The 27267-nt window shown below is 38.8% G+C and overlaps 1 protein-coding gene across 1 annotated transcript; it reads right to left on the bottom strand.

Annotated features, from left to right (window-relative positions):
- Window positions 1-24219: 24219 nt before the first annotated feature.
- Window positions 24220-25215, bottom strand: LOC150041700 (melanoma-associated antigen 10-like; the record flags this gene model as incomplete). Its single annotated transcript, XM_090327191.1, has 1 exon — window positions 24220-25215. A coding segment is annotated over one exon (996 nt), but the record flags the coding sequence as incomplete, so codon positions are not given.
- Window positions 25216-27267: the final 2052 nt, after the last annotated feature.

Raw genomic sequence — 27267 nt, 5'->3', positions numbered from 1 at the left:
TTTGTCATGATATTACCATTTTCCTCTGCGATTTTGTTTATTTTGGTATGCTCCCTTCTTTTTTTGGTAAGATTTGCTAAGGGTTTGTCAATTTTGTTAACTCTTTCAAAGAACCAACTCCTTGTTTTGTCTATTCTTTATATAGTTTTTATGGATTCCAAATCATTTAATTCTGCTTTGATTTTAGTAATTTGCATCCTTCTACTGGGATTAGGGTTGGTTTGTTGCTCTTTTTCCAGGAGCTTAATGTGTCACATTAACTTGTTGGTTTGCGATTTTTCCAAGTTGTTGTTATAGGCACTCAGAGCTATAAATTTTCCTCTGAGTACTGCCTTTGCCGTGTCCCAGAGGAGCTGGTATTTTGTGTGCTCCTTTTTGTTACATTTCATAAACTGTTGGATTTCTGTTCTGATCTCTTTGATGACCCATTCGTTATTCAACAATGTGTTGTTCAATCTCCTTGAGTTACAGGGTTTACGTTGGTGGAGATGTGTGTTCAGTTCCAATTTGATGCTTTTGTGGTCTGAGAGGATGCAGGGAATAATTTCAGTGTTTCTGAATCTGTCCAGGTTTGTTTTATGGCCTAAGATGTGGTCTATTTTGGAAAATGCTCCATGTGCTGCTGAAAAACACGTATATTGTGTTGTTGGTGGGTGGAATATTCTGCAGATGTCTGTTAGATCTATTTGGTCTATATAGTTGTTCAATTCTAAGGTTTCTCTGTTGAGTTTTTGCCTTGTTGATCTGTCCATAGGTGAGAGTGGTGTGTTAAAGTCACCAACAATCACTGTGTTTAGATCTATGTATGGTTTCAGTGAAAGTAAAGTTTGCTTGATGAAGTTCAGAGCTCCGGGATTGGGTGTGTGGATATTTAGGATCATTACGTCTTCCTGGAGGAAAGACCCCTTTAGTAGTATGTAGTAACTTTCTTCTTTGTCTTTTCTCACTAATTTTAGTTTGAAGTCTATTTTATCTAATAGGAGGATGGCAACTCCAGCCTGTTTATGGGGGTCGTTAGCTTGATAAGAGTTTATTCCAACCTCTCACTTTCAAAAAATATTTGTTTTTTGGGGTAAGATATGTTTCTTGAAGACAGCAGAACGATGGCTCTTGCTTTTTGATCCAACTAGACAGACTATGCCGTTTAATTGGAGAAGTAAGTCCACTGATATTGAGTTAGGATTGAGAGATATTTATTAGGTCCTACCATTTTTAAAAGCTTTCATTAGGGCCTGTGTCTTGACAGTTCCTGTGGTTCTTAGATGGTATGATGTTTAGGTGCCATTTTCTCTGTATTGCATTTATGTTAGTTTTCTATGTGCAGAACATCTTTGAGAATTTTTTTGTAATGTTGGTTTGGTTGCTACATGATGTTGCAACTTTTCCCTGAAATGGAATGTTTTTATTGTTCCCTCAGTTATGAATGAGAGCTTAGCTGGGTACAGTATTCTTGGTTGGTAGTTATTTGACTTAAGGGCATGACATATATGCTTCCAGTCACTTCTTGTTGCATGGTCTCTGCTGAGAAATCTGGGGTTATTCTGATTGGTTTGCCTTTATACCTGATTGATCCCTTCACCCTGTCTGCCTTTAGGATCCTTTCTTTGGTCTCTATTGATCCAGTTCGAATTAAAATGTGGCGGTGGGATGTTCTTTTCTGATCAGGTCTGTTTGGGGTTCTAAAAGCTTCTTGTATCTGGATGGGCCTGCCCTTCTGGATAGTTGGGAAATTCTCTGAGATGATTCCCTGAAGTATATTTCCAATACCATTGACCTCTTTCTCCAGACCCTCCTCAATACCAATTAGCCTTAAATTAGGCTTCCTAATTGTATCTTGGACCTCCTGAAGCGCTCTCTCATTTTTCCTAGATTTGGATTGACTCATTTTCTGTTCTTTCTCTATAATAACTAAATTATCTTCAGCCCCGGAAATTCTCTCCTCTGCATTGTCTAACCTGCTATCAAAGCTATCTACTTTATTTTTCATCTCCCTTGCTTCTAGTTGCTCATTTTTGATGCCTTGCATCTCTTCTTTTGGATCATGTATGGATTTCTTTAGCTCCTTGATTTCCATTTGAGTGGTTAGCTCAGTAGCTTTATTTTCTTTGAACATTTGCTGGAGTTTGGTCACCTTTTTATTTGTGGATTCTATGAATTCATCCATCTTTCTTTGAAAAATCTTTATTATGGCCTCCTTTATGGCTTCTTCTTTTTCACTTATCACCTTGTTTGTGGTTTCCTCTTGTTTAGCTATGGCTTCCTCCCTTATCACTTTCTTTATATTTTCGCATTTTTCATTAATGATGTTTATCAATTGCATTTGTGTAGCACTTGGAAAACTCTCCTCTAGGTTTTCCAGTGCCTGTCCATTGTCTGCTTATATTGGGGGGGGGAGGATGTTATTCCTTGATTTGAGATTTTTCTTGAGTTTCTTGTTTGGCCCATTTGAGAATGGGAGCAAAATTAATACTAAACACGATTATAGTTTTTCAGATATAACCAACCTAGACCTCTTTAGCAGGCAGACACTAGATGTTCACAATTTTTGATTGGTATTATCACTCTTTCTTTTTGTGCACTTACAGAACAGTCTTATACAACCACTGATAACTGATTTATGACCAAAACAATAAGCCTCTCAATCCAATCTCTATTGTATTTAAGTCCCTCTGAACCTAGAGTATAATTGAACACCTAGATATACAGTATTGCTCAACAGCCATCAAGTGTAGATCCATGCATTATAACGGTTGAAAGATGAACAGAGGACCAGAGATAGAAAAATAGAATGAGAGAGAACAGGAGAGGTACAAGAGGAATAACGTAGGAGTGTAAGATTATTATAGTAATGAAGAAAAGGTATAGCATAAGGATAACTGCCCTAAGTTGGTAAGTAGGTAGCATATTTGAATAAAAAGTTTGGAAGGTATTAGATAAAACTTATGTGTTGCTGCACGACTAGCTCTTAGCCCAACCAGTGGCCTCACAGTGGACCATGGGATGGATCTGCGAGCTTCAGTCTGAGCACGCTGGGCAGACGTTTTCCTGTGCTGCTTGTAGGGACGGCCCCCGGCCAAGGGTCTGGGGTTTGATAGTTTCCAGGGGCTCTCAGTAGGACCAGCAGGAGACCGCACTGTTCCCAGGGGCGATGCCCAGCTGAGGATGTGGGCTCCAAGGGTGGAGCCTCGCCTTTTTGATTCTCAGAAGGCATGGTCGGCCCTTCAGAACCCTGCTGTGTTTCCACTGCTTTGTCAGAGTCTGTGACTGTGAGGGGCCCCTCAGTGCTGTCTTGCTCAGGATTCCCAGCTGGAGGATGCCCCGCTCAAGAATTGAGGGGGGGCAGATGCTAGCTCCTATTTTCCCAGCCTACCCCACCCACTGTTGTAAGTCAGGGTCCCAGCACCCTACACTCTCCAGATCCAGTGTCCTGGGAGAGGAGCCTGGTGGGCGTTTGGGAGCTGGGACAGCTCTGCCTCCCCTGGTGGGGTGCTGAGTCTTAGGGTCCGCCCGCTCGTCAGTCTCCAGTCAGAGGGCTGGGAGTTGAGCCCATTGGGTGGGTGGGAGTTGGGACAGCCCCGCCTCCCTTGGTGGGGTGCTGGGTCTTATGGGTAGCCCGCCTGTCAATCTCCAGTCAATGGCCTGAGGGAGGGGGTTGTTGAGGGGAGGGACAGGATTCTAAATTCCTTGCCCTCCTGCTCCCGCCAGTCTTTCTCGGGCGGGGTGTTGGGGTCTGAGTTAAGTTCTATTGCTTGGTACCCGCTCCGCTTTCCCGATGTGTTTGGGGATGTACTGTATTACTCACGCCTCTGTGTCCGTCTGCGGGTGCTCCACGGTGGTGGGGAGTCTTTCACTCCCCTCGGGTCTCCGCGGCCGCCTGTGGTCCGCGTCTGGGTTCTGCTATTTGCTGTTCTGGTTCCGCTGCTTCCGCGGCTCGCTGACCTGGTCCTATGCTGGTTTCTGCAGCAGTCGGGACTGCCTGGCCTGGTGCTCTCTGCCGCTGCTTTTCGTGGCTTGGAGCCGGCGGCGAGGAGTGGGGGAGGGGTCCTCGCGTTAGAATTATTTGAGAAAGTTGGATGTACTCTTTATCAGGATTTCTTTTCCGGTTTGAGTCCTTCTCTGTTGCTTTTTGAGTTTGTTGTGGATTTCTTAAGATAATTGGCTCGTGGGACTCCCTGGTTCTTTTTGTGAGAGAGAGCTCGGCAGCGTCCCTATTGTCTCAGCGCCATCTTCCGCCACCCTATCTGTGCTTTAACTTTATAAGATGCCCTCACCCAAGGTACTGGGGTTCACACCTAACTGGCTCAAAAGGCTTTTCTGTGTCTGTGTACAACAGCCTCATACACATTGGGGGTTCAGGCAACACTCAGCTATACCCCAAAGCTGTCCCCATACCTCTTGGGGACAGCAACTGCACAGTACTCACAAGAAAGCTAGAAATCCAGAGCCTGAATCCACTAAGAGCAACACCAAACCCTACCAACCTCTACAAACCCTGGACTCACATGCATAAATCACAGTGAAACATCAAAAAACTCACAAGCAAACAAGACAGTCTGCCACTTTGAAAAACTAACAAGTCTGGGAAAGATTTTACTGAGTGAAGAGAACTTAGAGAGCAAAAGAGCCATTAAAAGAATGATGACAGAATTTTCTGATGAAATAAAAGGGCAGATCCTAAAACAAATAGAAAAAAATCAAAGAAGAAATGACCAAGAAAATAAAACACATGGATAGACACAGACGCATTACACATTCCGATAAAACAAGCAAAAGATGATATTAACATCCTGAGAATTGACATTAGCAAAAAGCTAGGAGACATGAAAGGCTCGATCTCCCTATTACAGAACACAGTAGAAAGTTTCAGACAATAAAACTAGCAGGCTGACCATAAAGCAGAAGAATTAGAACAACAACAAAGAAGACATGGAATAAACAATCCAACCATACCAAATAGATATTCAAGAACAGACAGATTTTGCCAAAACACCAAAGCTATGATAGTTGGGAAAGTCAAAAGAATTCAGAACTAAAGTTGTTGAAAATCTTTATCACAAAATAAGAACAAAATAGCAATTTCCTGTTATCTCTAGAAAGAGAATCTCATCCACATGTCACAGACATACACAATTCCCATCAGGCAGTAACAAGAAATTCTAGACACACTGTACTGAAAATTTTGGAGTTAAAAACAAGAAATTAAAGCCAGGCATTGGAATCTCATGCCTGTAATTCTAGCCACTCAAGATGCTGAGATCTGAGCATCAAAGTTTGAAGCCAGTCTAGGCATAAAAGTCTTGAGCTCAGGGACAGCACACAGGCCCTGAGATCAAGCAACAAAACCTTAAAGAAAAAAGAAAAGAAAAAGTCAACCAGGTGCAGTGGCTCATGTCTATAATCCTAGCTACACAGGAGGCTGAGATCTGAGGATCAGGGTTCAAAGCCAGCCCATGGAACTAAAGTTCATGAGACTCTTATCTCCAATTAACCACTAGAAAATCGTAATTGGCACTGTGGCTCAAGGGATAGGGTGGTAGCCTTGAGCTGAGAAGCTCAGGGACAACACCCAGGCCTAGGGTTCAATTCCCACAAACTGACAAAAATATTTTTAAAAATTAAGTCAAAAATAAGGAATTTAACGTGTAGAAAACAAAGGTAGAACTTTATTACAATATAAATAAGATTAAAATTCCTGAGATTTTATTCAAACTCTAAACATAAGGAGAGTCTGAAGAGCCATAATGCAAGGCTAGAATGAAAATTGACAACTCAAACTGGTGTATTCAGTGAGTTAAGATTTAGAAAAACTAAAAGAATTTATAAACTCTAAGCCAGGACTACAAAGGATACTAAAGGGAAACATGAAAAAATCTGAAATAAAAAAGGAAAGGAAACAGTTTTGAGTAAAAATGAATACAAGACTGGTTTAGTAAACGCAAGAAGAACAAAGAATCACACTGTAGGTAAACACCAAAAAGTCTAAAAATATGACATATTTCTCCATAGTAACACTAAACATCACCATGGTCATCTCCCCAACCAAAAGTAGCAGAGCAGTAGATTGCATAAATAAATAATACCTGAACATTCGTTGTTTCTAAGAAACTCATCTCACAGTCAACAAATTCCAAGTGAAGAGATGAAAAATATCTCATTCACTATATGGGGTCTTTTATTATTCCATATGAAATTTTTGGATTGCCTCTTCTATTTCTTTAAAGAATGACATTGGGATGTTGATGGGTATTGTGTTGAATTTGTAGATAGCCCTTGGCAAGATTGTCATTTTCACAATGTTGATTCTTCCAATCCAGGAGCATGGGAAGTTTTTCCATTTCCTTAGTTCTGCTTTAATTTCCTTTTTTAGGGTTTTAAAGTTTTCATCAAAAAGTACCTTTACATTCTTAGTTAAGCTAATTCCTAGGTACTTTATTTTCTTTGAGGCTATTGCGAAAGGAGTAGCTTTCCTGATTATTGCCTCATTCCTCTCACTATTGGCGTAGAGGAAGGGAGTTGATTTTTGAGGGTTAATTTTATAGCCTGTTACCCTTCCAAAGTTTTGAATCAGCTCAAGGAGCTTGGGAGTAGAGTCTATAGGATTCTTTAAATACAGAATCATGTCATCTGCAAAGAGGGATAGTTTTACTTCCTCTATAGACTCTATTACAGAGCTATAATTATCAAAACAGCTTGGTACTGGCACAAGAACAGACCTGAAGACCAATGGAATAGAACTGAGGACCCAGATATTAAACCACAGACCTATAGCCACCTAATCTTTGACAAGGGAGCCAAAAAAAATAGAATGGAAGAAAGACACCCTCTTCAACAAGTGGTGCTGGCAGAACTGGTTAAGCACATGCAGAAAATTAAAGTTGGATCCTTCTGTGTCACCCTGCACTAGAACTAACTCCAAATGGATCAAAGACCTGGAGGTAAAAGCTAACACACTGAAAACTTTACAGGAAGGAATAGGAGATACACTAGGCCTCCTTGGCACAGGTCGAAACTTTCTTAACAAGAAGCAAGAATCACAACAAATCAGAGAAAGGCTAGATAAGTGGGACTGCATTAAACTGCTGAGCTTTTGTATGGCAAAGGACATAGGTAGTAAATTAATTAGGAAGCCTACAGAATGGGAGAAGATCTTCAGCAACCAAACAACGGACAAAGGCCTCATATTTAAAATATATCAACAGCTCAAAAAATTGAATCACTCCCAAACTAATCTCCAAAGTAACAACCATCCCATTAAAAATGGGCCAAAGACTTAAAGAGAGTCTTCTCTGAAGAAGAAACAAAAATGGCCTATAGACACATGAAGAAATGCTCCACATCTCTGGTCATAAAAGAAATGCAAATCAAAACAACTCTAAGATTCCACCTCACTCCAGTTAGAATGGCCAGGATCAGGAAAAAGAATGACAACAGATGCTGGAGGGGATGTGGCCAGGAGGGATCACTACTACACTGTTGGTGGGAGTGCAAACTCATTCAACCACTATGGAAAGCAGTATGGCAGTGCCTCAAAAGGCTAAACATAGAGCTCCCCTATGACCCAGCAATCCCACTACTTGGCATTTACCCAACCATCCAGAAAGTAGGGCATACTAAGTCCACTAGCACAACAATGTTCATTGCAGCATTATTCACCACAGCAACGATATGGAACCAACTTAGATGTCCCTCAGTTGATGAATGGATCAACAAGTTGTGGTATTTATACACAATGGAATTCTATGCTGCTGTCAGAAAAAACAATATCGCCCCATTTGTTAGGAAATGGAAAGACTTAGAAAAAATCATATTAAGTGAAGTGAGCCAGACTCAAAGGAACTTAGGCTCAATGGTTTCCCCCATTTGTCATAATCAGTAGAAACCTTGGGCTCTAGTAGCAGAGATTGGCAATAGAGCAAAACCTTGATACATAAGGCCATATAGTATGAAGCTAATTGAAAAGACCTCCAGGATAGTGAAACAAAAGCCATATAATGAATGATTGTTGTCCTTATCTCTCATCTCTTTTGCTGTCCCTTGGTTATCTCATATTGTTACAGTATCTCACTTTGTTATCTGATATATTAGATTTATTTGTATTTGGTTATTTGAAATTGGATAGGGAAGGGGGGAAAACCAAGGTGGAAGGGGGTGGAGGGGTGGGTAATGGGGACCAAGACATGTGAAAGGATATCAATATATGTGAATTAATGCACTTTCTATCTGGCAAATATCATGTAACCCTTTTATCAATTACATTAAAAATATAAAAAAAGAAAAATATCTCATTCAAATTCATTTTGCAAGAAGGCTAGAGTAGCAATACTGGCATCTAATCAAATAGACTTTTATGTCTATAATCATACCTACTCCGGAGGCTGGTTCAAAGCCAGCCCAACAGAAAAGCCCCATGACCCTGTTACCTTCAATTAACCACTTACAAACTAAAAGTATAGTTTTAGCTCAAAATAGTAGATGCTAGCCCTGAGCAAAATTGTACAGGGAGAACACCTAAACTCTGAGTTCAGGCATCAACATCGACAAAAATGACTTTTCATTAAAATTAATTCAAAAGATACAACAAGGCCATTACATATTTATGAAGAGAATGATCCATAAATAGGAAATAACAGTTGTTAATATTGATGTACCAAATAATGCAACACCTAAACACATTAAACTAATGCTTAGACTTTTAGAACATGGTAGACCTAAACACAAAAATAGTAGGCAACTTCAACCCTCTAGTCACCAAAAGGACAGGACAGTCAAATGAAGGATCCACAAAGAAGCTTCTGAATTCTATGACAGCATAACTCAAATGGGCTTAATAGATATCTAAATAATATTTACACAGCAATCAGACAATTCCCATTCTTCTCAGCAGTCCATAAAACATTCTCCCAAAATGATTGCAACCTAGGACATGCAACAAGCATTAGCAAATAAAAACAATCAAGAAAATTACTTTCATCTTATCTGATCACAATGGAATGAAACCAGTCCTCAACAACAAAGTGTATTGTGGCACTCAAATACAACAAGACTGAACAAAATGTGTGTGAACAGCACATGTGTCAGCGAAGAAATAAAGGAGGAAATCAGAAATTTCTTACAATTGAATGAAAATGTAAACACATCATACTCTAATGTCTGGGATACTGCAAAAGCAGTGTCGAGAGGAAAGTTCCTAGCTCTAAGTGCACACATAAAGAAAACAGAAGCAGTGCAAGTTAATATCGTCATGATGCTTCTAGAAAAACAAACTAAACTCAATACTAGTAGACAGAGATTGTAAAGATTAGGGAAGAGATCAATGAAATAGAGACAAAAAAACTGTACACAATATCAATGAAACAAAAAGCTCCTTTTAAAAAATCAATAAAATTAACAGAGCACTGACTAGCTAAACTGAAAAAGAAGAAACTCAGATCCACAAAATCAAATGCCAAAGGAAATATCCAAACAAGCAAGTCAAGAAATCCAGAAGATTATGAAGGGCTACTTTCAAAACCTATACTCAAATACTTTCAAGCCTATTAGCAATGGAAAAATTCCTAGAGACATATAAACTGCCTAAGCCCAGCCAAGAAGATACAAACCACTCAAATAGGCCATAGCATGAAATTGAGGAAGTAATCAGCAGTCTTCCAACAAGGAAAACCCAGATTCCCATGTATGCATGGCTGAATACTATAAGACTTTTAAAACTGAAATAACATTCTTACTTCTCATAGCTTTTTTTATTCCCAAACTAGGTAGAGATCCAATGAAAAAAGAGAACTAAACAAGGCGCCAGTTGCTCATGTCTGTAATCCTAGCTACTCGGGAATCTGAGATCTGAGGATCAAGGCTCAGTGCCAGCCTAGGGTGAAAGTTCAGGAGACTCATCTCCAATTAACCACTAGAAAACCATAAATGGCATTGTGGCTCAAGTGGTACAGCGCTAACTTTTAGCTGAAGAGCTTAGGGACAGTATACATGTCCAGAGTTCAAGACCCGGGAATGTAAAAAACAAACAAGCAAGCAAACAGACATAAAAGAGAACTATACACTAATTTCTCATATGAACACAGATGCAAATCCCTTCAATAAAATACTAGCCAGGGCCAGGGTGTGGTCTAGTGGTAGAATGCTGTGTAGCATGCACAAAGCCCTGAGTTCTATTCCTCTTTACCACATATATAGAAAACACTGGAAGTGGTGCTGTGGCTTAAGTGGTAGAGCTCTAGCCTTGAGAAAACTCTAGGACAGTGGCCAGGCCCTGAGTTCAAGCCCCAGAAGTGGCAAAAAAGAAAAAAAAACTAGCCAACTGAAATCAGTTGGGTATAAAAATTTCATACATTTTAATTAAGTTTTGTTCCACAGATGTAAGTCTGGTTTAACACATGTAAATCAATAAATGTAATGTATCACATCAACAGGGCCAAGTACTAGAACCAAAATATCACCTCAATAGATTCAGAAAAATACTATGGTATTTCTCGTCTCTTTTGTTGCCCATTGGTTAATCTCAAATTGTTACAGTATCTGACCTTGTTATCTGGTATATTATATATATATATATATATATGTTTAGTTGTTTATTTGAAACAGGAAAGGGAAGGGGGGAAAACAAGATGAGGGTAGTGGTGGGGGGAGGGAAATGGGGACAAAAACATGAGAAGTAATGTACCTACTATCTGGCGAATATAACTGCAACCCCTCTATTAATTACAATTTAAAAAAGAAAAAAAAGCCTTTGACAAAATGCAACATTCATTCATGTTATAAGCTCTTGAGAATTTATGAATAGAAGGAACATAACTCAAAATAATACAGTCTATATGTATCAGCAGCCTGCATGCTACTAAATGCATTCCCTCTAACATCAGAAATAAGGCAAGGATGCCTACTGTCTCTACTCTTCTTCCATATAATGCTGGAATTCCTAGGCTGAGCAATGGGGCAAGATAAAGACTTGAAGGGATTCGCACAGGGAAAGAAGTCAAAGTCTCCCTATTTATAGATGACATGGTCTTACAACTAAAGGATCCAAAAGACTCCATCCTCTCCCTCCTAGGGCTCATTGAGAACTTTTTGTCAAAGTAGCAGGATACAAAATCCATCCACAAAACTCAGTAGCCTTTCTATGCACCAACAATTCAAAAGCAGAGAAGAAAATCAAATGAAAACACCACCATTTGCAATAACCTCAAGAATAAATAAACCTAGCCAAAGAAGCAAAAGACCTGCATTGCAAAAAAATATTTTTTAAAAATTGAAGAAAGAAATCAAAGAACATATTAGGAAATGGAAAGCCCTTCAATGTTCATGGATAGGTAGAATTAATAATGTGAAAATGGCCACACTTCTGAAAATGAATACAATGTTAATGCAATCCCCATGAAAATCCCAATGAAGGTTTTTACTGACATAGAGAAAACAATCCAAAAATTCATATGGAACAACCAAAGACCTAGAATAGATAACGAAGTATACAAGTCAAAAAATATCTTTTCAGTAGTGCCCCCCAAAGAAATACCCTATTTTTCACTTATATGCTCTGAAGATCTACGCATTTACCATTCCCACCCCTTATAGATAAGCCATTTGCCTTTTAAGAAATGCAAATTGTCTGGAACTAAGAAGCCTGACAAATACAGCAAGGCAAATGACTCACATTAAAGTCAACAGTCACTGACCCTGAAAGCAATGCAATCTCTGCCTTTCCCCCCACCCCAGAAGCACACATTGCAATGTAAAAGATAGTTAGTGTTGATGTATAACCAAGTGTATTCAACTAATAGGAGTTTCAGAAATCAACTGGTACCCATATAAATATCATGAGATAGGGCTGTTGAAAATGATATCCTGGTTCATTTTATGAAGTTAGTGGAAATGACACATGACCCTGCTTATCACATAGGAAAGGTTCAATAAATAATAGTTTCACTATAAACTGACTTTGGCTCATAGTGCTCTAACTAATACACACAAGCTTCTTTCTATTCAAAGCAGTTTAGCAGTTTCTTGTGTGTAGATTACTCTGTGGCAAGAAATCGTCATATTGAAAGGTCACTGTCAGTAAGATTTAAGCCTTATGAGTTGGCATGGTGTGAGACAAAGGGTTTGTACCATATCTTGGCACACATTATTGAGTACTATGAGCACCAGTGAAAGAATCTGAACATGTTCTTGGGAATCATGACAGTCATGCTTGCTGCTAATTTACAATTTAAAAAATTGGTATATACAAATAGTTTTTCATTTGTAAATTGGACTATATACTGCATTTACTTTGAAGAGTTGCTGTGAACATTAAATGTGATATTATAAGTATAGCATGTAATGCAGTATTTTTATAAGAAATAAATGCTTTCTCATGTGTTTAGTTAATCTACTCAAAAAAATTTCAGGGTACTGTATAGAGGAGTTAGTTACATTAATAGATTAATTTTTGAAAACTGTTATACCTTTCCATGTTTTCCTCCCCCTTTGTTCTCCCACCCCCTCCCAACTTGTAAAGTTCATTTCAAACATAATGTCCTGTGGGTATCGTTGCTACACTGGTTCATGCTTTGTCCTTGGTCACAACAACGTGTTTTCCCCTTCCCTTCCCTAGTTCAAATAAACTAATAGATGTATATAGAGTATACCAGGTACCAAACTCAGATATAGCAACAACAACGGATAAACCACAAGGGGAAAACAAAACCAAACCAAATGAGTAAAGAAATACCTTCATATAGTACTTTGAAAACATCAACCAGAAGGATAAATGTCTGGTTTCCCTATCCTGTAGTTCATTTCCCTTGGGCTAATCCAATTTGGCCATATGCACATAGTTTTTTTCATGTATTTTTTATTGTAATTAATAGAAGGGTTACATTATATTCACCAGATAGAAAGTGCATTACTTTATGCACATAGTTTTTGATCTATTGTACTCCTCTGCTAGGAAAATTCTAGATGCATACTAATTGTTACAAATGAGGGAGACCATGGAGCCTTTGTTCCTTTGGGTCTGGCTTACTTCACTTAAAAATTAAATCTCTCTGTACATTATTCTGACAATAAAATAACAATAAAAAATAAATCTCTCAAAAACAATCCCACAAAGAAACAACCATCCCCTTAAAAGATCTGCTAAAGACTTAAAGTGAGATTTCTCTGAAGAGAAAGGAAATAAAAATGGTCAATAGACACATGAAAAAAATGTTCAACATCTCTAGCCATAAAAGAAATGCAAATCAAAACAACTTCGAGATTCTACCTCACCCAAGTTAAAATGGCCACAGATTTGATTTTGTGAAGAAGTTTTACCAAATAATAAAATACAACTGGTAACAATTGCAAAAAAAAAGGAAGGGATCACTACTACACTGTTGGTGATAATGTAAACTTGTTCAAATACTCTGGAAAGCACTGTGGTGATTCCTCAAAAGACTAAACATGCAACTTCCCTTTGACCCAGCAATCCCACTTCTGAGCATTTACCCAGATTTCCACAATCAAGACCATAATGTACTTATCATCACAAGCATGTTCATTGCAGCATTATTTATCATAGCTAAGATATGGAACCAACCCAGATGCCCTTCAGTAGATGAATGGATCAAGAAGATTTGGTATACATATACAATGGAATCCTATGCTGCTTTCAGAAAGGATGACATTGCCCCATTCTTAAGGAAATAGAAAGGCTTAGGAAAAAATCATACATATTACTTTTAATGATAAAAACAAACTGAAGGAAAAATCAAACAATACCTTAAATAAACAGCATTTACTTAAAGATTTAACTTAATTGTTCAGTTACCACCAAATTGTTATTTATCTTAATTTAAAAAGACTATGCCCTTTTGGCTCGTGCCTATAGTGCTAGCTACTCGGTAGGCCGAGATACAAAGATCACGGTTCAAAGCCAATCTAAGCAGGAAAGTCCATGAGGTTTTTATAATCCAGTTAATCACTATGCTCAAAAATACTGAATGTGGAGCTGTGGTTTAACTGATAGAACCCTAGCCAGGAGCACAAAAGCCCAGGACAGCACCAGGGCCCTGTCCCAGACCTGGAACAATAACAAAAAAAAAAAAACAAAATAAAAACAAAACAAAAATGTCAAACAAAATACCAGCAGGGATTCGTGTTCACAGAAAAAAATAAGTTAATTCAAAGGTTTTGGGGGCCAGGCTCATTACTATAATCCTAGTAACTTAGGAGGCTAAGAAGTGAGGATTATAGTTTGAGGCCAGCCTAGGCAAAGGAATCCATAAGATAATTATCTCTAATTAGTCAGTGAAAGTAAAGCTATGGTCCACTGGTACAGTACCAACTTTGAACAAAATGGCCTAGAGACAGTATCCAGGATCTGAGTTCAAGCATGCACACACATGCATGCGTGCGCACGCACGCACACACACACACACAATTTTACAGACGGGCAAAGAAACTGAGTAGCTAATAAAAAAAATTCCTGAAAACGAAAGAACAAATTGGAAGAATAACAACTGAATTTAATGCTTCAAATTTATTATACAAACTTACAGTAACAAATATTATGGGATGCTAAGTGGTTCACATTTATATCATCAGAAACAGCACAGAGTCCAGTAACAGACCCATGCACACACAGCTCATGGAGTATTTCAGAAGAACAACTAAAATTGAGAAATGTTCAACATTTTAATACATTATAAAAGAACTATCAAACAACTATATATCTAAGAAACCCCAAAATATAAATTTAGAGTGAAATCTCATACTTTATACAAATTGAAATTAAAACTAAAGGATAAATGGAGAAAATATGTATAAGCAATTTTTAACATGTTCATGACCTGATGTTAGGCTAATAGTCTTAAATCTCATGAAAATTAAAATAATTTAAAATTATAAATTGGAATCTGTACATACAAAGATGAACTCCATTATGGAATAAACTGTGATGCATTCATCAGTAGAATGCTGCTATGATGTAAGGAACAAACTATTATACACTCAACAACTTGAATGAAACTTAAAGTTACTTCCTGAGTGAAAGAATACATTTTCAAGAAACAGTTATTCTCTCGTTTATACAATTAGTGAAAGGATAAAAATGACATCAATAGAAGATAGATTGATGTGTGCCAAACTTAGAACTTGAGGGAAAGTGCAACTAGAAAGGAGTAACATGTAGAAGACTTTCATATGGAAAGTTATATGCTATTTTATATCCTGATTTTCTTTATGATTCCAGCAATCTGTCCATGGTTGCTAGCTGTACTACACCAGACATACTAGTCTGTTTATTGTCATTGTGACATTGTGTCATTGTAACAAAACAATTTCCGAGAAAGGATTTATTTGGGATGCAGAGATCTCAGTCTGTGGTTGCTTTCCTCCATTGCTTTGGGTGTAAGGTGAGGTAAAACATGGCAGGAAGTGTATGATAGAGCAAAGTTGTTCATCTTGAGATAGCTGACAGAGAGACAGGATCTTGGTGTCACACTTACTTTATTCAGTCTTCTCTCTCAATCCCATCATAATCAAAGATTAGCATATTTAATTACATCAAACCATCAGGATCAAATTCACTAGGTAACTACCATGCTTTGAATACATTAGCCTTCTAGTAGATACTTCATGTCCAGACTAACACCAACTTTTTGTAAAGAAGAACTTTAGTGGTTAATCTGAGGGACTGTTGTCCTTAATGCACTATGTTATCTCTCATCTCTTTTGCTATCCCTTGATTACCTCGTATTGTTACATTACCTTACTTTGTTATCTGATATATTGGATACATTTGTATTTGGTTATTTGAAATTGGATAGGGAAGGGGGGAAAACAAGATGAGGGGTGGGGGTGGGGGGGAGGGTAATGGGGACCAAGACATGAGAAGTGGTATCAATGTATGTGAATTAATGCACCTTCTATCTGGCAAATATAATGTAACCCTTCTATTAATTACAATAAAAATATATGAAAAAAGTCAAAAAGCAAAAAAAAATAAAGTATCATGTGAAGAAAAGAAAAAAAAATAAAATAAAATAGGACCAGGATTTTGGCCTAATGGTAGAGTGCTTGCCTAGCATGGACTGTGACCCAGGTTTGATTCTTCAGTACCACATACATAGCAAAGCCAGAAAAGATGTATGGCTCAAGTGGTAGTGCACTACGCATTGAGGAAAACCCAAGGACAATGCTCAGGCCCAGAGTTTGAGCTCCAGGACTGGTAAAAAAAAAAGAATTTAAAATAAAAATGGAAAGATGGAATAACTATGTCAATGTGAAAAATCAATTTCACTAGAAGAAAAATTATCATGGATAAATTGCTATACAGTGATAGAAGAAGTAATTCAACCAAGATCCATAATAGAGACTGGGAGTTTGGCTTACTAGTAAGAGTGCTCACCTATCATGTACAAAGTCCCAGATTCAATTTCTCAGTACCACTTACATAGAAAAAGCCACAAGTTATGCTATGGCTCAAGTGGTAGAGCTCTAGCCTTGAGAAAGCCCAAGGATAGTGGTCAGACCCTGAGTTGAAGTCCCAGGACTGGCAAAAAAAAAACCCATAATAATCCTAAATGTATATTTATCTAAGGGAAGAACTTTGAATGCATGAAACCAAAGCTACAGAACTAAGAGCACAAATAGTCATATCACAGTTATATTGGGAAATTGCAATAATCTTCTCTAAACAGATGACAGAAAATCTGTAGAAATGCAGAAAATGACTATTTGCACTATCAATCAATCTCATTAAATGTGCATTCCTGCAACACAACAGAAAAATATAAGAGAGTGCTTCCTGGGACATTCACCAAGATGGGGCATTATTCAATGCTTGACAAACTAAAGAATTCAAGTCATGCAAGGCATATTATTTATTCAGAATAGAATTAATATAAGTAGAAGGATGAAATATTTGTAAAGCAAACTAAAAATTTTACTAACATATTTCAAAAGAAATTTATAACAGAAATTTTAAAAAATTTAAATGAATGAAAATGAAATATGATATCTTACAATGTATGGGATTCAGTTAAAGCAGTGCTTAGAATGGTATTTACGCCATAAACCCTGGACAATATAAGTTACTGCAAATTATTAAGCTGCAAGTCCATATGGTAAGTGGTAATACTCAAAAATAAAATTTCTTTTTTTCATTTTGTGAGAAATACAAGTTCAGCAAGCAATGTCTTGGCAGTAATAATGGCTTGGTGATTCCATTATAGTTGATTTTGTAGGAGAACAAACATAGTTATTCTACTGTAAAGAAATAAATTAGGTGCATATCTAAATAAAGACATAAGAGGATGTGTGGTTCTTTCAAAAGGGAAAGAATAAATTATTCAGTAGTGAGAAAATTGTCAATGCAGAAGAATATTGTGGGATCATATTAGATAAATTGTCTAAATGGTTAAAGAGGAATTATGAATGCAAAACAGTAAGCATGAGTGTTATAATACACAATTAAACAAAATATATACTACTGAAGTATTAATAAAATTATGAATACAAACTAAGATAAATACAGATCAATATTATGAAAATATTATATCATCCTTACAATAATCAGTGCTTTAAAAAAAACACTGGGCATCTTGGCTCATTAATATAATCCTTTGGGGCTGGAAGTTTGGTCTAGTGGTACAGTGCTTGCCCATCATGCACAAAGGCCTGGGTTTCATTCCTTGGTATCACATACTTAGAAAAAAGCCAGATGCTTAACCAGTTGGATCAAAGACCTCGAGGTAAAAGCCAACACAGTGAAAACTTTACAAGAAGGAATAGGAGATACACTAGGCCTCCTTGGCACAGGTCGAAACTTTCTTAATAAGGACCAAGAATCACAACAAATCAGAGAAAGGCTGGATAAGTGGGACTGCATTAAACTGCTGAGCTTTTGTATGGCAAAGGACATAGGTAGTAAATTAATTAGGAAGCCTACAGAATGGGAGAAGATCTTCACTAACCATACAATGGACAAAGGCCTCATATCTAAAATATATCAACAGCTCAAAAAACTGAATCACTCCAAAAATAATCTCCAAAGAAACAACCATCCCATTAAAAGATGGGCCAAAGAATTAAAGAGAGTCTTCTCTGAAGATGAAATAAAAATGCCCTATAGACACATGAAATGCTCGACATCTCTGGTCATAAAAGAAATGCAAATCAAAACAACTCTAAGATTCCACCTCACTCCAGTTAGAATGGCCAGGATCAGGAAAAAGAATGACAACAGATGCTGGAGGGGATGTGGCCAGGAGGGATCCCTACTACACTGTTGGTGGGAGTGCAAACTCGTTCAACCAGCAGTGTGGCAGTGCCTCAAAAGACTAAACATAGAGCTCCCCTATGACCCAGCAATTCCACTACTTGGCATTTAACCAATTGTCCAGAAACAAGGACATTACTAAATCCACTAGCACAACGATGTTCATTGCAGCACTATTTACCATAGCAAAGATATGGAACCAACCCAGATGTCCCTCAGTTGATGAGTGGATCAACATGATGTGGTATTTATACACAATGGAATTCTATCCTGCTGTCAGAAAGAATTACATCACCCCATTTGTTAGGAAATGGAAAGACTTAGAAAAAAATCATTTTAAGTGAAGTAAGCCAGACTCAAAGGAACATAGGCTCAATGCTTTCCCTCATTTGTCATAATCAGTAGAAACCTTGGGCTCTCCTAGCAGAGACTTACAATAAAACAAAACCTAGATTCATAAGGCCATATAGTAAGACGCTAAATGAAAGGACCTCTAGGATATAGAAACAAAAGCCATACAATGAGTGATTGTTGTCCTTAATGTACTATGTTACCTCTCATCTCTTTTGCTTTCCCTTGGTTATCTCATATTGTTACACTATCTCACTTTGTTATCTGATATATTGGATACATTTGTATTTGGTTATATGAAATTGGATAGGGAAGGGGGAAAACAAGATGAGGGGTGGGGTGGGGGGAGGGAAATGGGGACCAAGACATGAGAAAGGGTATCAATGTATGTGAAGTAATGCACCTTCTATTTGGCGAATATAATGTAACCCTTCTATTAATTACAATAAAAAATATAAATGTGAAAAAAAACAGCCAGAAGTGGTGCTGAGGCTCAAGTGGCAGAGCTCTAGCCTTGAGAAAGCCAAAGGACAGTACTCAAGCCCTGAGCTCAAGCCCCAGGACTGGCAAAAAAATAAATTAAAAAATAACATATGTATGTGTATATATATATATATATACACACACATATAATCCTAGCTAATCAGGAGGCTGAAAACTGAGGATCACAGTTTTAAGTGAGTCAAGGCAAGAAGTCCATGCAACTCTTATCTCCATTTAAATACTAAAAAGGGAACCTGTGGTTCAAGTCATCAGAAAAAAAAATCTGCAGGAGAGTGCCTTGCCCTCATTTCAAGCCCCAGGACTGGCACCAAAAAGAAAGAAAGAAAGAAAGAAAAAAGCAATGTTTTATTATGAGCTGAAATTCATAGCTGAAAACAATTGGTGAGTGACAATTTGTTCAGTTAGGTTTTTTGACAGGTGACATATAAACAACACTGATAATGAAAGTTACAATAAATCCACTTTGAAAGTCCTTATAAATATTGAATCCAGAAATATGCAAAATATGACTTAAAATATAATTTTTTCTAGAGGGGAGGTATACTCAAAAGATGCATGTGAAGCATGCATTTGAAAGTGACACAAATTGGATGACTACACACAGAATAGTAATTAGATTTCATAATTTTTCTCTAAGTACTTTTTAAAATTATTGTGTTAGCTGAGTGCTGGGGATGACACTGGCAATTTTCACTCTTCAGTAGGCAGAAATCTGAGGATCACAGTTGGACACCAGTGCAGGTAGGGAAGTCCACGAGACTGATCTCCAATTGGCCACCCGCCCCCCCAAAAAATAGCTGGAAGTGAAACTAGGTCAAGCGGTAGAGTCTTAGCCTTCAGCAAAAAAGAGCTCGGGAAGAGTACTCAGATCCTGAGTTCAAGCTCCAGGGGGTTCCCTGTCCCTGTCCCTGTCTCTGTCCCTGTCCCTGTCCCTCTCCCTCTCTCTCTTGATTTCCCCTCCCCCCATACACCAAACAAATCACAGACACGATATTATTATGAATATATTGAAAAGATTTCAGAGAAAAAATTTACGTAGCTATGTAAGATAACTTAAAAGACAGAGTAAGTCCACAGAAACTGATTTTCAATATATTATCAAGAAGAATGACCCCTCAAGGTATTTTTTTGTTGGTCATGGGACTTGATCTCTGGGCCTGGGTGCTGTCCTTGAGCTCGTCAGGTCAAGGACACCACCCTATCTCTTGAGCCACAGCATCACTTCCAGTTTTCTAATAGGAGATAAGAGTCTGAAGGATTTTAGTGCCAGGGATGGCTTTGAACCCCAATCCTCAGATCTCAGCCTCCTGAGTAGCTAGGATTACAGGCATGAGCCACTGTGCCCAGCTAAGAGATTTTTTTTAAGTCTGAAGCTGCAAGCCCTATGACTGTAAAAAGTCCAGAAAGAAGAGATCCACAAATCATGCAAGCCTGAAAATTATCCCTGCTCCTATTAGTAAGAATAGAAAAATCTCATAATTATAGGATGATAGAGTATTCAGAACAGAACTGAATAATTATTATCTAGACACAAAACTTCATCTTTATCTCACTAAAAGCATTGAAAAACATTTCTCCATATTATCATGCTATTTCCAAATAATTTGACTATGCTGTACAATGAAGATCAATATTATGTTTTCATAGAAAAGATATCAAGTATTCAACAAGGTAAATTTCACAATGTTTAACATTCAATTCCAATTTACAAGACATTCAAAGAAACCAATGTATGATCAATAATGTGGAGAAAAAGAAAACTGACCTGGAAATGAAAAAGATGAAACAGTAGAGAAACATAACATAGAAAATGTCTTTGTATGACTGGCACAGTGGCTCAGGTGTATAATCCTAGCTATTCAGGAGTCTGAGATCTGAGGGTCAAAGTTCAAAGCCAGCCCAGGAACAAAAGAATCTGAGACTCTCATCTCCAATTAACCTCTAGAAAACAAGAAGTGGAGCTTGGCTCAAGGGTAAGGCAGTAGCCATGAGCTGAAAAGCTCAGGGACAACACCCAGACCTACTTCAAGCCCCATAACCCACACTCACATAAAAAAGTGTTATGTTTTTAATGGGCAAGTTAATGTATGCTTGGCTAGGGGTATTTTCCGGAGGAATTGGAAATGAGGATGAATTTGGTCATTATATTTTCTTTATGTATTTAAAAATAGAACAATAAAACCTGTTGGAATTATTTTTGAAGGGAGGAAAGATAAGGGAGAATAGGGAGAATGGTGGGGGTTATTCATTGGGAAATGTTATTTGCATATATGGAAATGTCTAAATGAAACTATTTCACAACTAAATGTATGCTAAGAAAATAGCATTATATGTAATTTACAAGGTCAAAAGAGAGAAAAGGTTAAACTTATTAAATAGAGTCATGGAAATATTGTTTGGGAATTTAACCAACTTTGAAATACAAAAGTTACTATGTCTGAGTTGAGAAGACAGAGGTATTATAGATTAATAATAAAAAGATTGGGCTCACTAGAAAGGAAGAGACTATGACAAATCCTAAGGGGAGAGGTGGTGAACTGGAAGCAGGGTAGTCATTGTCTTGCTGATTATGGAGAGTGCATTCTGGAGGATGTGCATTTACCTCATGATCAAGAAAGAGCAACAACAGAATCAAGCAAGGGCTGGAGTTCTACTGAACTCTTTCATGGAATTGCACAGCGATTAGGCTTCATATCCTAAAGGCTTCAACTATTACAAACAGTACCCTGGATAGGGAACCAATCCTTTAACACTAGACCCTTGGAGGCCATTGGAAAATCAAACTTTAGCAGTCACCATGTATTTTTCTTCAATGTGTTACAACTTAATAAAGAGGTTCATACCTAATGTATGCATTAAATCAGAGTTTTCAGCTTCAGAATTATTGGGCAAGTCTCTTTATTTTACAAATTGGTCAGTCTCAGGTATTAAAGCAGCACAAACTGATCTAAGACAACAAAGTTACACAAAGTATAGTAAAGGTAGGCAGGCATTCAGGGAGAGAATAACCCATATGGAAACCCAAAATAGAATACTTAGCATCTATATAGAAATACGGATATGTACTTAGGACATACTAGGTGAAAGGTACTTTCAAATTTAGTGTAACACATAACTTCCCAAGTATTTTCTGTAGAAAATCAACTATATATCACCTATAATCCATAATATCATATATCATCTTAGACTCAGAAAGTTTTCATATTTGGATGGCTATTCAAAACCCCATTTGTCACTTTTCACATGACTGGACATATTAACATTTATACATATATCAATAGGCACACGGAAAATAAGGGCTTTGCTGTGCTACAGATTCACAGGCAAAAAATAATAAAGGGATGGTACTGCATTTTTCTTTAAAATTAGGTTTCGAGTTTTACAAATAAATTATTTTCATCTTGTGGGGGCACCAGAATTTTTAAGAAATTCAACTGGGTTTTAAAGCACAATTATTTCTGCATTCCTTTCTCATCTATCTCTTGTTGAAGTAGCTTTGGCTGCTAACCACATAGGCACACTTGTCTGTGTATGCATCAAGTGGCTTTCCCTTCTTTTCTTCCCAGCTTCTTCCACTCTTGGATGCTGTTCATGGTTCCTCTAGGGAAGTTCAGAAAATATGCAACTACCTAGGACATGGAATACCTCATCTGCTATATGAACTTTCATAAAGAAACTCCAGGATGTATACCTTCCTACAGAGCTCAGTGCAAAACCCAAATGTGAAGGATGCTCCCTTGCTGGGTAGTTGCTAACATTTGAATCAAAAGCCAAGGCCTCCCTCCCCTCTCTCTCCCTTTATCCCATTACCTTCTTTGTGCCTCCCCTCCCTCCTTTACAACTGCCTCTTCTTCCATCCACATTATTTTATTTCATAATAAAATCATGCATCAGCTTATATTCTTCCCAACTTCACTAAAAAAAATTGAGAATACATGTCTAGGAGTTTCTAGGCCTCAACACAGATTTTTAGATTTGCCATTGTCTTCCAAGAAATCCTTGGTGGATGATAGAGATATCACTTAGTTCTATTGAGCTGTACCCAGACCCATCTGTCACATCTTCCAAGGTCCAGGTTCCTCTCTTCTATATGCAACATGAAAGGGGACTGAACAGAACAGGTCCCCACCCCAGCTTCAAAAATCCAATTGTTACAGAGACATTTCAGTTTCTCCAACCCCAAACTGCCTTGTATTGGTGGTGACATTAGGTCATTCTCTCCTGGACTTTCACACTTTTTCCTTTCTCATTTACTTGGCATTTGTGTGTCAGAGGAGCTCTTAATATCTCCCTGGAATGACTGTTGTTCCTGGACCCCACCATCCTAGCACAGGACTGAATTACCTAGTTTCTGGCTGCTAACAGAGGGCCTTGCAAGAGCATATGCTCCAGGAGGAAATGGCCACTGAGCAGATTCTTCACTTATTACACTTGAACGTGCATTTGTATGTGTGCACATGCATGAACTCACATGCATATATCAGGGCTTGATCTCAAGATGTTGTGCTCATTTGGCTTTTACACTCAAGTCTGGCACAGTACTGCTTGACCTGGAGCTTCATTTGTGGGTTTTTACCAGTTCATTGGAGGTAGAGTCTTTAGGATTTGTCTACCTGGGCTGGTTTTGAACTTGGATCCGCAGACCTCAGCCTCCTGATTAGCTAGGATTGTAGGCATGAGTCATTGGTGTTCTGCTGCATTTGAACTTGGACTTTAGTGTATATTTTTAAATTTTCAATAATGATAGACAAAAATAACAAAGAAATAGAAATAGCAGTATTTGAATTATTAGTCTATTTAATGTTAAATTCTTTCACATTTCCAAGGAAACTGCAACACCACAGCATCTTGTTACAGCTTACAATTGAGACAGAAGGCACCCTGATCTGTTTCATCAAACAAAGAAAACTTTTTAACTGGGTAAAAACAATGAACATGTATAATATAATTTCACACCTTAAATTCTGATGCTAATAAAACCATGTAGTAAAAGTGAACAACATTTAAGAATATTAAGAATATTAATGCCTTGGCCCTCCAACTAGATGGCATATCTTATACTGCGCATCTCTAGCTCCAGCCTGAATTTTTGTAGGGTAGAAGCCACTGGTGCACTACAAGTTGCCACTGCCTGGGGCAGCAGCAGGATCTGTTGCAGCAGCATCTGCTGCAGGAGCATCTGTTGCAGCAGCATCTGCTGCAGGAGCATCTGTTGCAGCAGCATCTGTTGCAGCATTATGTGCTTCAGGAAGTCTAGCCTGAGCTCGCTCTCTCTCATCTCTCAATGCCTCCTCATACCACACAGGGAAATAGCTGGGTTCATTCCCAATGAGACCAGACAAAAATCGCAGAAATTTCATCAGGGTGCTTTCTACCAGAACTCTAGGTCCCCACAGGAACTCATAGCGAGCAGGATCACTATTGGGTACCTGCCTGTACTCTAGGTATTGCTCCTGCACAAATTCTTCCAGGATAAGCTTCCCAGGATTTCCATAGAGGTGGTGATAGCTATCAGGACGCACCCCTATGATACCCAAGACTTTCCAGACCTCCTTTTCAGAAACACAGTTGTCATCTATGAAAATCAGGCTCAAAATAAATATCAAGAGACCTGTTTTGGGTACACCATGGACTTCAGTTTGCATCCCATCATATGTGATACCCATGGCTGTAATAAGAACATAGATTTGGTTAGTGGGATCCACTTCCTTCAAATCAAGACCAAAAACCAGCTGCAAGCACTCAATGGCTTCATTCAAGATTAAGGTGAAGCTCCCCTCATAATTTCTCATGACATTATCCACAATTTCTGTCCTGGTAACAGGCTCTTTTGTTTGATATTTGAGGAGGAAGAAGTATACCAACTCATTCACCTTTTCATCTACTTCTCTTGAAGACAAGGACTCTGAGTCGGATGAATCCGATTCTGTACTTGAAGAGCGCTTTCTTCGTTTTCTAGGCTTGCGCCCCAGGGAACTCTCAGAATCACTTGAGGACCCAACAGATGAGGAGGTGGAGGAGGAGGAAGAGGAGGAGGAAGAGGAGGAAGAAGAGGAAGAGGAGGAGGAGGAAGAGGAAGAGGAGGAAGAGGAAGAAGAGGAGGAAGAGGAGGAGGAGGACGACGAGGAGGAGGAAGAGGAGGAGTGAGAGGAGCAGGAGGAAGAAGAGCAAGAGCAAGAAGAAGAGGAGGAGGAGGATGAAGGGACAGATGAGCGGGTAGAAGAAGAAGAAACGTCTTCCTCTACAGGTGCAGCAGTCTGCACACCTATTAGGTTTTGTTCCTCATTTGAGGACTGAGGGTTTTCCTCAGTCATGAGGCGTCGACGCTTTCGAGCTCGGGGCATGGTGGTGATGGGACGTCACAGGCCTGGGGGAGACAGGGAAGAGTGACCTCACTGAGCACGTCAAAACTGTCATGCCAGACAAGATTCCTGTCTTCCTGATGGGTCAGTCCTGTAGGAGTCTGGGAGAGGGGATGTACATGGCTCAGAAGTGAGTACTCTGCAGCTGTCAGTAGGACCTGTGAAGCTGACAACATGGGATCCCTGTGTGCCTGAATGTGTTGTAGACACATTCAAGATATCCATCCCACCTTTACTCCTGTAGTCTTCTTTGGCATTATCTTCTCCATGATCTGAGAATCCTGAAACCATAATCCTAACTCCCAGGAACTGATGAAAGGAGCATCTAGCATCTCTTAAGCCCTTTCTCCCTAGTACTATAACCTGGAGAAATAACACTGGGCTCCCAGTGGTACAGAAGGGGTGGGTTTACCCTGGAAGTTTCCAACTCTTCCCAGGAAGATTATAAATTTACTCTGGGCCAACAAGTCTTCCCTGGCAGAACCTGAATTCCATCTTTCCCACTGGTGGAGTGAGGAAAAGTCTCACAACAAAGGTCCATGTTTCTGAGGGAAATGATACTAAGAGGACCTCACATATAGCTATATCTCACAGGGATAACAGCAAGAGGGATCAAATTCAGTGTGGAGCGTTTGGATGAGAGACAAAGTCTGAAACTTTCCTGATGTTGTTATGTCACTATCTTTAAGCCAAAGTCCTTTTTGTGAGATATGGAAGAGGATGCAAGGGAAAGCCAATCTACCCACAGTCAGCAGGATTGCCTATAGCCAGCAGGTTGGGGATGGGGTTCCATGTGTTTTTGTGAAGGTGATCTCTTCTCTCCTCACCTTTACTCCTGGCAGATCCTGGCCACCTCTCTCTGCTGACCAAGTACAGTCCTTTCTACTGTCCTGATACCTCCTCTTCCCTCAAAGCCTCACAGTCCTGGGACCTGAAAGGAAAGGTGGGAAAGAGTTGGTAACATTTATGTGACTGGACACATGTATCAGGGCATAAAAGAAGGCAGATCTAGAAGTTTGGGGACCTTCTATATTGAGGGCTTTCACTGTTATTCCCAAGTCTCACCAACCCATCATAGAGCCTTACCATCCCCTGTTGACACCTCCAAAGAAGTTTGTAACTCCCAGGGTTCTTTGAGTCCAAAAGACTGGTGGGGGACAGTCAATGGCCTGTGTCTGACAAGGTGCCCACTAGTGCTGCTAGGATAAAATAAGAAACTGAATTAGATTTGGAGGCAACTCTGTTCTTTGGGAATGCTTTCGCTGTCCTCTCTCAGCTGTTATTCTGATCACTTACAGAGTCCCCTCCAGTAATGTGCTTCTATAATCATGGACCAAGGCTGTGAGGCCAAGGGATCCACAAGTCAGAGAGTGAAGGTGGGGCAAGGGTAGAAGATCACCTGTTTGACTCAATGTGCCATAGTAGTGCTAGGATTTAAAACACATAGGGACACTGGTGGTTCACAACAGTAATTCTACGTATTCAGAAAGCTAAGATGTGAGGACAGTGGTTCAAAGCCACCAGGAAAGAAAATCTATGACATTCTTATCTCCATTTAACCATCAGAAAATTGAAGTGGCACTGTGGCTCAAAGTGGTGGAGAGCTAGGCTTGAGGTGAAGAGCCAAGGACAGTGTCCAGAAGCAAAGTTCAAGAGCAGAAACAACCAAAACCAAACAAAATCATCAAACTCAACAGAGATAGAGCAGGTAGTAGTGTAATTCTAGCTCATGCAGAGAATGAGTTTAGGACTGTGGTTTGAAACCAGCTCAGGCAAGAAAGTCTGCGAGACTTATTTCCA

The sequence above is a fragment of the Megascapheus bottae genome, chromosome X (genome assembly GCF_031878675.1).
Source record: "Megascapheus bottae isolate mThoBot1 chromosome X, mThoBot2.hap1, whole genome shotgun sequence".
Lineage (NCBI taxonomy): Eukaryota > Metazoa > Chordata > Mammalia > Rodentia > Geomyidae > Megascapheus > Megascapheus bottae.
This window is presented reverse-complemented; position numbering and strand designations above follow the sequence as displayed.